This window comes from Triplophysa rosa, linkage group LG23 (assembly GCF_024868665.1).
Source record: "Triplophysa rosa linkage group LG23, Trosa_1v2, whole genome shotgun sequence".
In the NCBI taxonomy this organism is placed as follows: domain Eukaryota; kingdom Metazoa; phylum Chordata; class Actinopteri; order Cypriniformes; family Nemacheilidae; genus Triplophysa; species Triplophysa rosa.
Window position 1 is genome coordinate 13,327,224 of NC_079912.1, and position 15,978 is coordinate 13,343,201.

General features: G+C 38.1%; 2 protein-coding genes across 5 annotated transcripts in view; both read left to right on the forward strand.

Moving 5' to 3' along the window:
- sulf1 (sulfatase 1) overlaps positions 1 to 9,821 on the forward strand; it is an 87,746-nt gene extending 77,925 nt beyond the window's left edge. For all 4 annotated transcript variants that reach the window (XM_057323140.1, XM_057323139.1, XM_057323138.1 and 1 more), the window contains exons 11-19: positions 930 to 1,140; positions 2,334 to 2,589; positions 2,713 to 2,809; positions 2,929 to 3,023; positions 3,386 to 3,463; positions 4,357 to 4,529; positions 4,609 to 4,751; positions 5,036 to 5,159; positions 8,005 to 9,821. In XM_057323140.1, coding sequence (XP_057179123.1) covers positions 930 to 1,140; positions 2,334 to 2,589; positions 2,713 to 2,809; positions 2,929 to 3,023; positions 3,386 to 3,463; positions 4,357 to 4,529; positions 4,609 to 4,751; positions 5,036 to 5,159; positions 8,005 to 8,873 — 2,046 coding nt within the window. In that variant the 3' untranslated portion in view covers positions 8,874 to 9,821. The remainder of the gene's footprint in view (positions 1 to 929; positions 1,141 to 2,333; positions 2,590 to 2,712; positions 2,810 to 2,928; positions 3,024 to 3,385; positions 3,464 to 4,356; positions 4,530 to 4,608; positions 4,752 to 5,035; positions 5,160 to 8,004) is intronic.
- A 1,841-nt stretch (positions 9,822 to 11,662) lies between these two features.
- LOC130546845 (solute carrier organic anion transporter family member 5A1) overlaps positions 11,663 to 15,978 on the forward strand; it is a 39,253-nt gene continuing 34,937 nt past the window's right edge. The window contains exons 1-2 of the mRNA XM_057322339.1: positions 11,663 to 11,716; positions 12,155 to 13,496. Coding sequence (XP_057178322.1) covers positions 12,542 to 13,496 — 955 coding nt within the window. The 5' untranslated portion in view covers positions 11,663 to 11,716; positions 12,155 to 12,541. The remainder of the gene's footprint in view (positions 11,717 to 12,154; positions 13,497 to 15,978) is intronic.

Sequence of the window (15,978 nt, forward strand, 5' to 3'; positions counted from 1 at the left end):
CATCATATAATTTCGTTTTAGAAGTAAATGATATAGTTTCGTCTGTTTCTAATAGGAATGTGACGATAAAGCCATGCAAAGACTGCATTAGCGCAATACTTAAACCACTGTCTGCATTGGGGTCAATGAGGCCAGTGTGATTGAAAGTTTATGCCCGTGTACGTTTCTCAGTGTGTTTCTTCCTGAGTTTGAGTTGTGTCTCTGTCATTCAAGTAGTAAAGTAGTGAGGCTTTGCATAGTTGGCTGTAGCTCTGTTTGCTTATGTCTGTTTGACTAGTGGCTATTTGGAGCCAGTCTGCAAGTGTGGATGTGAGAGTCAGGCAATGCTCAATCTATGTTGTGTGTGTGTGCTTTTTCCTGCTGTATATCTGTCAAGTCAAAATGAGTCAAAATGCTTATGCTAGCTTTGGCTGACTGCTCTTTTGGTTTATTGCCTTGCAAACAAACGTTTGTCTGCTGTCCATGCTCGCAAACATGCGGACGGATATCGCAGCTTGCAGATACATGAACTCAGTGACGGGAATCTAAAGCTCTAGAGAAACACAAAGCGAGGATGTAGACATTGTTTGGATATGGTTTCTCGTAGCACATGTCTTGGTTGTGGTCGGCGTCGGGTGTCTGCAGTGCAAGCTACGGCCGATTAGAAAATTGGGTTTGTTTTGTCTTCTGATTTGTTGCATTGTGGAAAGATTTGGGAGGGTGGGGCCTTTTCTCCATTTGATTGTGAATGAATGGGATTACTCTACGGATTCAAATGTTTGACCGCTAAACCCTCCATTTCACCATTCAAAGACATGGGTTATTTTCATTCATAAAGACAGCCCTGGTCATGCAAATGAGGTGGTTTCTCACACACTGAGCGGTTAGCCAGACAAAAATGTCTCTAAAACTTCCCACTTGTTTATTGAACGGCTTTGATTTCTTTGTAGAAATGGCACTGTGTTGAGGAGGTCACTGGGAAGTGGCGCTTTCAGAAGTGCAAGGGGTCTCTGAAAGAGGGGTCCAAGAAGAGGGCGAGAAGTCTTCGCTCTCGAAGCTACGACAGTCGGGAGAGAGACTGCCACTGCGGAGACAGATCTTACAAAACGGCCAAGGCGGAGCGGCGGGCACACAGACAGTTAGGCCAGAGCGGCAATCCACGTAAGATTGTATTTGAACCTGGATCACAAAACCAGTCATAAGTAGCATGGTTATATTTGTAGCAATAGCTAACAAAACATTGTATTGGTCAAAATCTTTCCGTTTTATTTATGCCAAAAACCATTCGGATATCATGTAGTAAGATCATGTTCCATGAAGATTTTTTTACATTTCCTACTTTAAATATATCAAAACTTTGTTTTAAATATATCAAAACAAAAATGGCTGAAAACGCCTACCAACTTCGCTCACTGTTGCTTGCTCTTCTGGAATTACCCACTCAAGTTTGGTATCAATGTAAAGCTTAGAATTTCTGCTTTTGGGTTCATCTGCTCTCCACAACCTCATTACAGCGGTAAGCCAATGGAGAGTGTTAAAACAAACCTGTTTCTTCTTAGCAACGGCCTGCTACAGCACCTCTGATGGACTTCTTTAAAGTCGATTTTCTCAATATTTTGATTTTTTGCACCCTCAGATTCCAGATTTTCAAATAGTTGTATCTCGACCAAATATTGTGTTATGCTAACAAAATCTTATTTATTCAGCTTTCATATGATTTATAAATCTCAATTAAAAAAAAATTACCCTTATGACTGGTTTGAGGCAGTGGAGGGCAAAAAAAATTGGATAAAAATGTTAAACTAAATAATATTTTATGTACTTTGGGGTATTTCTTGTCCTAAGGTTGATAAATTTGGCTTCAATGTCTAAATAAATCCAAAATATGTTTTAATACTTTCAGCAATTTAAAAATACACATACCTGTATATTGAATTAAAAAACATAGCTTATGTAGATGTCACGGTATAGAAAATAACATTAGTATTGTCATTTTTTTATATTCAATATACATTTAATTTTTTCATTTAAATTTATCTTAGATAAATTCATATATAACATTGTTATTTTTGGATAGTATGGATTTTAAACAAGGTTTTATAAAGTATCTAATAAATTAAAACAAGGATTTTATGCTTTAAATGCTTTCTGGATGTCTATTGGAAACCACCTACTGGTGCATCAATGTATTCTACTCAAAATCTTTTAAAATCCATCCAATAGAAGAGCCAGTTTCCACTTCAAACAGGCAGGAAGACAAACAAATGAAATTTACTTCAGTACCACAGTATGTGTGTAGATATTAAAGTTTATGATATTAAAGTTTATTTATGATGTCTGATGTCTGTTCCCAGGCTACAGACCTCGCTTTGTGCACACACGACCTGCCAGATCTCTGTCAGTGGAATTCGAGGGCGAGATCTATGATGTGGACCTGCAGGCTGATGACAAAACCCCCCTCGAGCCTCGACAAATCAGCAAACGGCACTTTGAGCCAGAGGGAGGCTTTGATTCAGACTTCGGGCTGGAGTCTGATGACGGCTCGGAGGAGATGCAGTCCGATGACACTAATGCTGTGGACTACCCCAATTCTCTCAAAGTCACACATAAGTAAGCGCTCACGGCTGTTAAACTTACAATAAAATGTTCTATGCTCAGTTTTCCAAAGATCTTCTCTTTTTGTAGTATGCGGTATGTCAAAATTGTGTTATTCATGTTTATCTGGTATAACAGATGTTTTATATTAACGAACGACACTGTGCGCTGTGAAAGAGAGATTTACCAGTCCTCCAGAGCATGGAAAGACCACAAGAACTTTGTGGACCAGGAGGTAAGGACCATAACAATGTCTGGTGTTTGTTTGAAAGCTTGTTCCCCTGTCATACACTGACTGTAAGATTAAAGCTGTATAAACAACATGAAACAATGTTTTATGTGCTTGTCCCACAGATTGAACTTTTACAGGATAAAATGAAGAAACTGCGGGAGGTCAGAGGTCATCTCAAAAGGAGGAGACCAGATGAATGTGACTGTGGAAAAAAGAGGTCAGTGACAGTCTTGCAATCACAGACGTTATTAATCGACCGCTTGTGTCGTGTGACTTGAATCACTGAGGAAACTCTTGAGTGGACTATGGAAACTTGATTGATCAGTTACATTCCCTAAACATCTTGCTGTCTTACTCCTGTAGTTTATGTAATGAAGATTTATGAGTAGTTTATAGTTTCTAACGATTTTTGGTTCTATTAGATAGTCTTTGTGCAAAACAGACATATGAATCTGTAAATTCAGTTGGAATGCCAAATCTGAACTGGTCTGAATCCGATGAATCCCACTGAGTTTGAAGATGTTTCAGCATAGACTGAACTCATTGAATTTAGTGCTGTTCTCTCCTCATTATAACCAGCTATTATAGCAAAGTGAGAGAGCAGAAAAACAAACCTGAGCGATTGAAGAATAGGAATGACCACCTCCATCCCTTTAAGTGAGTGATTTGTGTGTTTGTGTGTGTGTCCTGAACCTTGTCCGCAACTCCGCATGTGTGTCCTCGGTAGTGGATTTAACATCTGGGCAATTCCAGCATTATGGATGTGACATTTGCGGTCAAAACCTGAAATGTAAACTTTCAGAGAATGGATTTATTAACAGCATCTTTTATTTTACTAAACCCCTGTTGATAGAGTCTAGACATCTGAAAAATATCAGTCCATACACGTGTTTTCGGTATTAAAAAGGGCAATAAACATGCGTTATGTGACAGAAAAGGACGCCGTCATTATTTAGCTAGCACATACTTTGTAGGATTTTGGGGAATTAAAATTGACAAACCAGAAACAATAATACCCAACAAATGGAGCAGAGATGGCTCTTAATAGAACAGAAATGGTTAGTATATTTTAATATGATATTCATATTATGCCTATTTATAAGGATCACTTATGGAATTCTGGAAGCAGAAAAAATGCTTTAAAAACTTGGATAAAACTTTTTCATAGTTAGGTTGACATTTGCATGGAATTGCCCATCTATTTGCGTTTGGTGTCTCTAACACACAGTTAGTTTAGAGGAGAAATTAGTAGAAGTCATTCAGTAGAAAGCACATTTGTTCCTGTTGTATCTACATGTGTGAATTCTGCATGCTTGTATGGATTATTTACGATTGCAGCCGTACATGTACATAAAAATGAAACACTGTGGTCTGCAGCAACGATGTGAAGTCTGAAAACGGGAAAGGGGATCAGTTCCATCTTCTCATGACCTCTGACTCCATCCGTGTGTGCATTGCCTGGTGCCCTCCTCCCATCTCATTGTATAATCCACCTGGGGATGGAGTTCTCTTTCACCCGGGATCTAATGTTTCCTTCATTTGTGCCACAGAGAGGCCATGCAGGAAGTGGACAACAAGGCTCAACTCTACAATGAGATCCGCCGCAGGAAGAAAGAGAGGAAGGAGCGGAAGAGGCAGAAGAAGGGTGATGACTGCAGTCTTCCTGGCCTCACCTGCTTCACGCATAATAATGACCATTGGCAGACCGCCCCCTTCTGGAACTGTAAGGAAACTACCTCATTATTGTTGTGGACTTCATCTACTTTTGCTGTTTGGAATAAAATGATTTCTCGTTTCTGTAGTGGGCAGCTTTTGTGCCTGCACAAGCTCCAACAACAACACTTACTGGTGTCTGAGAACTATCAATGACACTCACAACACGCTCTTCTGCGAATTTGCAACTGGGTTCCTGGAGTACTTCGACCTAAATAATGACCCTTACCAGGTGAGGATGTGCAGTGTGGTTTTAGTTGCATTTTAAAACTCCTTTGTTAAACACAATCAGTGAGTTTATAATTATAAAACAATTGTATTCTTTTGTTATTATAGTTATATATATAATTATTTGTTTTTTTATTATTTGGCTTATTGTTGGTTTATACGTTTATTATTTGGTTATTATACAATTACTATATCATTTATTATAATTAAATTTAGTATCGCATTTAATGAATTCATATTTACATTACAACCTGCATTAACTCACAAGCGGATTGCATGTTTTTGCAGTTAACCAACGCGGTATATACTGTTGAGAGGGATGTCTTGAGTCGACTACATCAACAGCTGATGGAAATGAGAAGCTGTCAGGGTCACAAGCAGTGTAACCCCAGACCTAAGGGCCAAGATACAGGTAGATCTCCCGTCCTTGCTTCTTTGAGTGTGAAATGTGGAAATGCTACAAACATGCTAGCATCAATTGTGTGCTTTCTTGCAGATCTTTGAATAGATTTCAATCTGAGGAGAAACCATTTTTTAAGTCAAGATTTAGTTCCAAGTCTCCAAAAATGCAGTTGAATTTCATACCTGTAGTGTGTGAGAAGTGCTGGATGATTGTCTAGCATGTTTTGTGGTCTGATCTTGGCATGATGCATGAATGGGGTAAATCACGTGATGCTGTGTGGCGTGATCTGTAATGGTGAATGACGGACTGCTCACGAAGTTTGTACTTGGATCTTCTCATCTGTATTTTTCATTGATATTTTCCATTTTATTCCCTCACCAGGGTACTGTGCTCTGATTCCAGCAGTTTAACAATCACGTCCTCTCATTCTTTTGTATTTTTCGTCGTTCTTAGTGGACATCAGTGTAGAATATCGCTTCAAAGTATTACTGTATATCAAGAAAGATGTATAGTGTTATTTGTATATGTGAAAATGTGTTTTCTGTGTAAATTATTTTCAACAACTAAAATTATAAAGATATATACTGACACAGTCCTTTTTGGCTTTTTTCTTATATTGTTTGACAGTCCAACTGTGGTTGGGAAATGACATTTTCTGGTGGGAATGTCAATCTCTGTTCTCAGTACTGGGATGTTTGGCAGTTTATGAGATTGATCTTTTCACTGTTCTGAAATCTGTTTATAATTTCCTGTGTGGAGAGATTGACTCATCCTGATGACATCACAATTGCACAAAGAGTAATCCTAGAAACCAATCATAACAGCTGCGTTATTGAATATTTTCATTTTTATACAAGTTGTCATAACTGAGTTGAAAGACTAAAATTGAACAATGTGGCCAGATCATGTGTTATGGAAACATAAATAATTAACTGTCATTGTAAAAAAATGGAAGCATAATCTATATGGATAGTTCACCCAAAAATGACATTTTTGTCATCATTTATTGAACCTTGAAGGTTTTTTGTTTCATCTATTGAACACGAACAGATGGGTTGCATTTATGCTGTCCTAAGTTTTAAAAAAGTATAATGTCCACATTCTGCTAAATCGTTTTATTCAAGAAAATCAAAGAATGTCATACAGGTTTGGGCGAGTAACCAATACCGGATTTATTTTTATTTTGAGTGAACGTTTTTTTAAGAATGCACGCACATCCTAGCATCCACGGTGGGATTGGAAAGAATAACTAGTTCTTAGCACTTAGTAATGCAACACACTATTGAAAACATGCATGATAATAGCTATTAGTGTGCATGAATAACATAACATGTTATTCCTGACTGTAATTGCCGTCATGTCACGTTCATTCCATTCTTAACACTACACTTCCTTACCATCTGACAAATGCTTCTTCATTTGAACAGGACCACCAGGATTGTCCTACAGAAACACATTCATCTCAGTTTCTCCATCTTTCATCACATTTCTTCATCATATCTATAATCTAAAAGTACTTCTCCTCAGGAGCTACGGGTTATGCATGAAGAACTGCAATGTGAATGTTTCTGTTATTTTTCGTGGTCATCACGATCGACGTATAACATTGAATTGCTTTTATTTTCCTGATCAGGGAGTAAAGATGGAGGAAGCTTTGATCAACACAGGTATCCATACTTTTTAAATCCCTCGTGCTTTTGAAATAACTGCATGGGCAGCTTGTATCCACTAATACGCCATTTGTGTCATTGAGCTAAGTGTGTGGTTGCATGTTGGGTTGAGCTAACATGAATTCAGGTGCATTTTTAAATCACAGTATTTAAAAAAATGAACGATGCGTTTAATTCAGACTTGACTTTATTTGTTGTGCCATGCTTATTCATTTTTAGGTTCCAATTTTTAAAAAATGAAATAAAATTACACATGTAAAACAATAACATTCCAATCGTTTTTAATTGATATCTTGTATAAATCATTTAGTAAAAACATCTGTACTTGCAATTTTGGTAAATGATTTGCAGTGGCCCACTTCAGTTCAGATGTAGCATTTACAGCATCTCATACACATCTCAATACACAGAACATCATTGATTCCACCGCTTCAGTAGATCAGACTTTCTAATGATGTTTTTCTGACTCACGCCCGTTTTGACATCTCTGTTTTTGGCTTTACCTGCTTACCAGGCAACAGCATCATCGAAAATGGTCAAAGTTGAGGAGGCCAAGCTTTTCATTCCTGTGAGTCTTTGAGACTATATGAACCTGTTTCTGTCCTCATTCCGCTCTTAAGTAGCTCTCCACACCGCGCAGCAAATATCCGCAAACCCCGAGCCGAGCGGCAGTTCTGGTTCAGTGCAGCAGGAATGCACAGATCATCAGCTACTGCCTGACCCGCTCTGGGTACTCTCATTCCATCCAAGCTTCTGTCTCTCGCTCTCCTTAAACACGCTTTTGTTTTGCAGATTTTTGTTTTCCACCTCTTGCCCACCCTGTCTTGTTCATGAGTTGCTGAATTCTTGGTTCCGGGTTGCCTGGATTTTCCATTCTTTCTAAACATTGTTGGACGTTTTATCTTTGATCCTCATGGCTTAGATTTTCAGTTTTTCATGCACCCCCCTATTGCATTGGATTTGGGTGTTCTGTTTGGATGCACAGAATATTTGTTTACTTGCCATTCACGCTTCTTTTCTGCATTGAAGTTAAAAGCTTTCTGTTGGTCTAGGGCTTATGTTGCAGTGGTGTGTGGGGCACCAATTCAAAGCAACTAAGACCAGGCGTATTTGCATGACGTAGACACCTTCCAAACAAATGCTTTTGTCAGACCTAAATCATTTTTTTCTCGTCTTTTCTCCAGAACACAGCCAGCCTGGGACGGACACAAAGCTTAAGCTGCCCAATTTCACAGAGGACGTCGCCTGGCAAGGACTGGAAGATTTGTACAGTGTACAGGAAAGTCTGTATGAATACAGACACAACTACAGTCCTAGCCTGGAAGACTGGACGAACTTTTGGAAGGATGTAGATAGTATGTTTGCACTGCTGAGAAATTTAAAGAAACTCAACCAAACCGATAAGCTTGACCCCCTGGCTGAGCTGGGCTCCGGGGTCCTGGAAGAGGCCAGCGGCGCTGGAATCCCTTTCCAAGAGGAATGGCCCCGTGTGGTCACTCCGAGCCCTGTCACCACAAGTCCCCAAAGCCTGACTCTAAAAATGCTTCAAAAGTCTCTCAATGATCTCCCAGAGCGGCATCCAACCAAACTGAATGGTCTTCAGAGAGGAGCATCCTGGGTTCAACAGCTGGAAAATGTGCTGGATGATGATGGTATGACATTTAGTGGAAATGGTGTCACCGAGCTGGAAACCCACCATGACTTCCTGTTGCGCAGCTCGAAAGTCCTGCAGGGTCAGCTGGATCTCCAAGCACCAGATCACCAGCAAGAGGAGGAAGAGGACATTTTTCAGGCTCAAGGATACCTTCCACTTGCCCCGCAGTCAGCCAAACCTCTAGAGAACAATGGGGCGACGACTCCCCTCCAACCTGACACGCCGCAAGAGAAGTGGAACAAAAGCGTCAGAGCTTTGACCCACAAGCCCGGGGACCTTCAGGACTCAGAAGGTAGCGCTTTGGGCCCAACCTTTGAGAAAAGACTGCTGCCATGCGCTGTGAAGCGAAATAACTCCGAGACACTAACCCCACAGGTCATGGACTGCTCTCCTGTATGAATCATCTAATGAATTATTTTATTTTATACAGGTGCTTCCATTTATTAGAAAACAGTGTTATGTATTTTGTAAAAAAATTATATATATAAAAAAATTCTAGGTATCGGATGCATCTTAAATGTTGGGTGTGTTTTAACTTTCCGAGTGGTAAAACACCATTGAAGTTAAGGTTTTAATATATTTTATTAAAAAACTGGTTAAAATGGTGAAACCATTGCGTTTAGTCTTGAATTTTACCACATGCAGATTGTTTCCCCAAGATATGATGCACTTTTACACATTTCATAACCTCAGTGTATCCCAATGTTTCATGTATACAAAAACAATTTCACATGGATACTTTGACGGAAGATATTTTAGGCCTTTAAAATATCACAACATGTTGTCCCTTTTTCTATCTTAACAGTTGCCTTTCACTTTTGTAATGAGTATGTAATGGTTATTGTTCTCGTTTACAGCTTATTTGGTTTAGTACACTGTTGTTTACATTATAAAACACTGCTTGAACACTGCTTGTTTACACTTTGAATTGTGGGTTTAATGGTTAAACTGGTTGGTGAAATGATTTTTTTTGCAACACATTAAAATGTTTGATAGTTCAGCTGCATATAATGAAAGAAGGGTGTTCACCGCAAGTGCTTTTATCATAAGCCTTAAGATGGAAGAGACCACCTTTAACATTTTACTTCAACTAACTCACAAAAAATGTAATTGTAAAAGAGCTTGTTTAGTTTATGATGAATGTGAGATGGGCATTTGTTCAAGTTTCCTGTCACTCTGTGCCTGACCATTCTGTATTTAGAATTAAAGTGTGTCCAAATTTATTTTTGAAGTAAAATAGTTTAAATATAATGTGACCTGCCAAATTTTCGAATTACATTCTTTTTAACCAATGGTGTTGGATCAATTCTGGCTTCTGGAAAGCCATGAAGCCGTTTTAAATAAAAATCTGCAAATTGTTTGTCTCGCCTTCCTTGTGCGGCTGTTAAACATAAAAAACCTTAAAATTGGATTTAGTGATTTGTACGATTATAATATTCTTTTCATGTACAAATTTTCACTCAAATTGTGACTAATTTAAACTAATTCGTAACTTAAATCGTAGCAAAAAATAAAATATTAGATGGAGAAAGACTGAATATTGCACCCAAGAGGGCACTGAAAAGCCACAAAGAGTCTGCCTGTTCACAATATTTTATTGTCGGGGTTTTGTCAAGTAGCCGCTAGAGGGCAGCACGCTACCTTGGCTTGTATTAACTATCATCTGTAAACAGGACTTCGGTCTCCAGTGTTTTTAATTAGGATGCGTTGTTTCCCCCAATGTTTAACTCTGACGTATAATTTTATTTTTATTTTGTAAAGAAGGAATCAAAAAGGGGACAGACAAAACAACTATTGAAAAGGGCAATTTTAATGGACAGTTTCCTAGGAGGAAACTATTGTCTTATTAAATTACGACATGTTGGTAGTTTTTTTATTTTAATTTCCTTAGGCATATCTTAAAACATATAAATACGTTTTTTTTAATAAATAAGTTATTTTTAGTGAAGACACTTAGGCCCGGTTTCACAGACAGGGCTTCGCTTAAACCAGGACTATACCTTTGTTAAATTAGGAAATGTAATTCCTTAGATAAAATAATGCCTTAGATAAAAACATTACTGATATGCATCTTGAGACAAAACAATGGCGCTGATATATTAAGATATGACAGGGCAAGTTATTTTCAGGTAAGACAGTTCAAACATTCATTTTAGTCTGGGACTAGCCTTAAGCCTTGTCTGTGAAACCGGGCATATGAACATTCATTTTATTCAGGGACTATAAACCCTGTCCTTAATTGTCCCTATTTTTTTAGATAACCGAAAGGAACTAAGCAAAATAACATAATTCGATCTGCATCAACAAATGTATACTGTATGTGCTTATAAAAATACACTATAATTAATGATATGACAAAATTGTAGTTTATGACTAGTAACAGTGGTGTATAATTTCGGGTGGCGATGAGCTATCTGACCACCAGGTGTCGCTGTTGTTCTTTCTCTTGTCTGTTCTCTTGCGCTGCTTCGTGAGGATGGATAAAAGTTTGAAGCGGTGATTTGCTGACCATAATGGAAAAGACCAGGCCTAGACGGGACTCGGGATAAACAAAAAATACATTATTCCTGGAAGGGTCCCTTACAAATTAGTAGTAATGCACTCAATTTAAACCGAACACAGGGGTCAAAGTTGAGAGACTAGTTTTGTTTTAAACTAAACTTCTTAAAAGTAGGCATATTTTAAGTTTTAAAGCGTTTTTTTTATCACAAATAAACAAATAATGTTTACTGTAAGAAATCAATGTACGTTGTTTCTGAATCAGATCAAACACAACACTGTCACTGTAAGGGGGTCACTGTGTAACTGGACCACGGACAAGCTTTTACTGAATTGACAATTGTTACACACAAAATTGCACATACCTTTTCCTGCGTTGCTATGTTGTTAAGGTTTCTTTATATTCACATTTTATACGTTTGGGTTTACTTGAGACAACATTGTCGTATCTTTGCAGTCCATACATTTGACAGTCTATCATTATATATCCGAGCAAGATTCATTATTCATTAGTGGACGTACGCAACAGCCTGCAATAAAGTTCAAAAGTCTTTATCTCAAGTAAGACTTTATTTATCCTGCTTTGTCGTGCAACACAAATGCATTAAAGAAATTGCGACAACTACATATCCCAATATGCACTGGGGAGCGCTCCGTCACCCCCTTCATCAAATCCGCAATCTCATTCACTCGCTGTACGTGTCGAGGACAACAACTCACTACCTCTGTCTCTATCTGCCCCTGTAAGTACACTATCCATCCTCTTATTCTATATTCCGATCTATAGTCATTTATATGTATTGTGAGTTACAGTAACTCTAAGAATCGACCTGTACAATTTATTTCATATGCATAGATCAGTGTTTAGACTTATTTTAGGATTTTGTGAATTATCCTCATGTATAAAGTCGTGCCTTCGTTAACGATATGCCAGAAACTATTTGTAATATATGAATAAACTATCGCGCCGGATTGACACCATTTTATTGCTTTTAACAGTTTTTTGTCAGTGGTCGCTCGCGCGTTTCTCGGTATTCTTTGTCTGACAGGACCACTGATGTACAGCAGCGTGACTTCAAAACAAATGACAGCATTTCTAACGCTGTTTATATTGATCGTTGGAGTGTTGGTAAACAAAACGCAAACAATACAATTTGTTTTTATGTTGTCATTGTCTTCAGCTTCAGGATTCTGCGCAGCTGATACTTCGAATATCATCTGATACCTGCAACAAAGCGTCATTTCAGCACCACGAGTTCAATCCATCCTGTCTAAAATGACTCGCATATTTATATCATAAATAACACTTACAAATAAGGTGGAAAATAAACAATAGGCAGCTACAACAGGTAGACTTTATCTTATCTTTGCGATGTGACCATGACACTTTTTACATGAAGAACGAATAGAAAGACATAGTTTAGTGATAGCTATATAGTGATATGCTTGGAGTGTCTTTGCGTGTCTTTTTTGCCAATGATGTCTAATATCTAGTCCAACAGTCAACTTTTTAATTTATTATTAAATACTCATACTTGCATTCACCGCAAGCATACCATTCGGCCAAAATGACTCTGTCTTATAATAACGAGACAAAGAGTGACATATCAGAATCCCTTGAGGTCTGTGAACTCCAGGGTCCTTACAGAGATTCAGATGGTTACTACAAAACCAGAAGTTTGCCGGCTCTCAACGGCGGCTGTCCCATTATTCAAGAGACGTTGGAACCGAGGCTGGTCAGCACGACGCAGACTCCATTACACACTGACCAATATTCTGTATTCAATGATCTGCATCCCAAAACAGACTCTTGTGACTTGGTTTCACCTACGAGAACTGACTTCTCCCCCTCTGTGTCCAGCACGGTGGGGCTTAGTAGCTCTTTGAGAACTGAGACCAATCGAACAGGTGGCAAAAAAGTAGGCTTTTCGTTTGTTAGATTCCTTCGTTTTCCTGTTAGGAAATATATCAGGGTGATTTTTTCCGACTCTAGGTGTTTCTTATTCTGTATGTGTTACTTGACGTTCATCCAGTCGTTGATGGTTTCGGGGTATCTAAGTAGTGTCATCACCACCATAGAGAAGAGATACAGTCTTAGAAGCTCTGAGTCTGGACTGCTGGTTAGCTGTTTTGACATCGGGAGTCTGCTTGTGGTGGTCTTCATCAGTTATTTCGGGGGACGTGGACAGAGACCCCGCTGGCTGGCGGTCGGCGGGGTGTTCATTTCAGTGGGAGCGGCTCTGTTCTCCCTTCCGCACTTCATCTCACCGCCCTATCAAATCCAGGAGGTCAACTCCTCCATGGGGAACGAGGGCCTGTGCCTGAATGGCAACGGAAGTAGAAGGGACTCCATGGATGTGTCGTCCTGTCCGCGGGACCAAGAGGGCAACGATCATTCCGTTTACGTGGCCCTGTTTATCTGCGCCCAGATCCTGGTGGGCATGGGTTCAACTCCCATCTACACACTGGGACCGACGTATCTGGATGATAATGTGAAAAAGGAGAATGCATCTCTCTACCTTGGTAAGAATTTTATCTTTATTTGTGTGTCATTACATTTGTGTTATAGAGGAGTATGGGGCATTCTTTAATATACGTTTCTTCTTTTCCTACGTGTTTAATGTTGATAAATTGGTATTTAGATTATATTAGTTTTAACACCCAGTCCCATATTTTGGGGTTTACAGTGTTTTCTTTACGCCTCCTTTGTGGAATGTTGATGGAGATATTACGTAGATCTAATAATAATATATAATCCTTGTGCAAAACAAGACAAAGGGAAATAATACATATTCACGTGATCTTCATGTCTTTAATCTCCTTTTATTGAACACACTGATCAGTACAAATCCATTATGGGTCATGTTTGTGTTGTTTTAGATTGATTTGTGATGCTTGTTCCAAGCTTCTACCTCTTAAGGTGACATCAGTCTTAGATAATCTCCTTGTTTTGATTATATTCAGCATCACGCTATTATCGAAGTGTTAAGTCATAAACCATGGCAACCGTGAAAGTATGCATAGTGACTTGAACAAAGCAAAGCTGCTTTGCTCTATGATTGATTTTGACAGAATTCTTTTTTGTACATACAGCTTGGTGAGTAAGTGGGGCAATGACGGACCCTCAGTCTGGGGCTCCCGACCTAATGTAACCCCCAAGTGGTTAAAGAGCAGCCCAGGGCTAATAAAGAGATAGGGTGAGGTTGTTGTGAAGGGTGAGACTGCATCAGTGAACATCAACACACCCTCTTTGGAATAAAGAGCCGGCCATTATACAGTATATAAGCTACAGCCTTAAAGTCAATGTATTGATCACTGCTCACATCACCTGAACTCTCTGTGCAGTAAAGGAGATAAAGATGACTCGCTTGAGAGCTTTTAGGGTTTACAAAGGCTTCTTTAGCTTTTATATACATTTAAAAAATATTAAACGGATTAGTTAAAAGTGTTTGCAATAGCTTTTTTTGTATTGTGAAATGACCTTAATTTTCTTTTAATTTTTCTTTATGTGCTCATATAAAATAATGTAGTTCTAGTAAATTAATTGATTAGATATAGCAGCCCATTTTTCTGGTATTTCCCTCTTTAAATTATTTCAAATCCCTTAACAATTTGTGAAAAGCTCTTGGGGCAAGAAAAGACAAGTGAAATTTGAAATTTTGATGTACAGTTTAATATTTGCTTCTTCTCAGTGTCTGCCTTTTTTTGTGCCAGGGATGTTCTGCAAGTCAGTTTTCGACATGTTTTACTATATTTGTGAGGACAAGTTTAGCCAACACTGTACATGTACATAAACACAGATGGTTTCTTAGTTGGTGATGACTTTTTTATTAGAAATGCTTATGATGTGGCATCTCTTGATTAACATCGTAACGGTCCCTAAACACTAACCCTTTTACTGAATAATCTTTCTATCCATTTGAACAACAGACCTGACCCCCATCAGCACCATTCTATTTCCTCTTAAGTAGCAATTTATTAATAAAATGGGGTTCAAAGTGTTTCTCTGACTGCTTTATGGGCCGGCGATTTTGTAAGTGTGGTGCTCATAGAGTGAAGTGAATTGAAAGGGTCAGATTTGAGTTGATTGGTGATGTCTCAGAATTTCTGTTTATTTGTTTGAATGTGTGCCTGTATTTGAGTTTTTTGCCAATGAAGAATGAAGTAATAATGCTCCAGCAGTTTTTCAACTTTAAACTCAGACACTGTAATAACTAAGCGTCTGCATTATTACTTTTCCGGCTGATCCACTTTCCGGATCAGAGATAGTTGATCATAAAGCCCTGACGACTCCCTAGTGGGTGAGTGTTTTTATTTGCGGGCGTAATTGATGAATACTGCGAAATGGATGGAGTCTGTGTTATATTGTCTTCACAGTATAAGGCCGCCTGGTGCAAACACATCAGCTCTTTCTTCCTGCTTCTGTTAAATTTAGAAGGGCATAACAGCTGCAGTGTGTGTGTGTGTGTGTGTGTGTGTGTGTGTGTGTGTAAAGAGGAGAGAGATTTTGACTTGACTGTGGTCTCTAAATCTAAGGCTTTTTTCTTTGTGCATTTAGAGCATTATTTATGGATCTCAGTTTTGGATTGCTGCACTAAACAAATTGAAACATAATAAATTACATTGCACTTTAGTAGAAAACGCTATAATTTATACGCGAGTGAAAGTCTAATGAACAACATCACCATACGCTAACATTATTTAATTTTGTAAAATTTAATTTTGTATTCTTTTTTTTATTTTGTGTATTTCACAAACAGTGTAAAAAGCCTTGCAGATGTCTGCGTCAAGCTTATTATAGTTAAATAAAATAATGTATTTATTATTTATAATTATTTACTTAATTATTTACAATAATTAATTGAAATAAAATGAAATATAAATATAAAATAATGTAAATATTATTTGAACAACTTGAACTAAAATTTTGCCTTAGTAATAAACTGAAACAAGCATAACTAAAATTATAAACTGAAAATAAATTAAAAAAAATCTAAAAATAAAA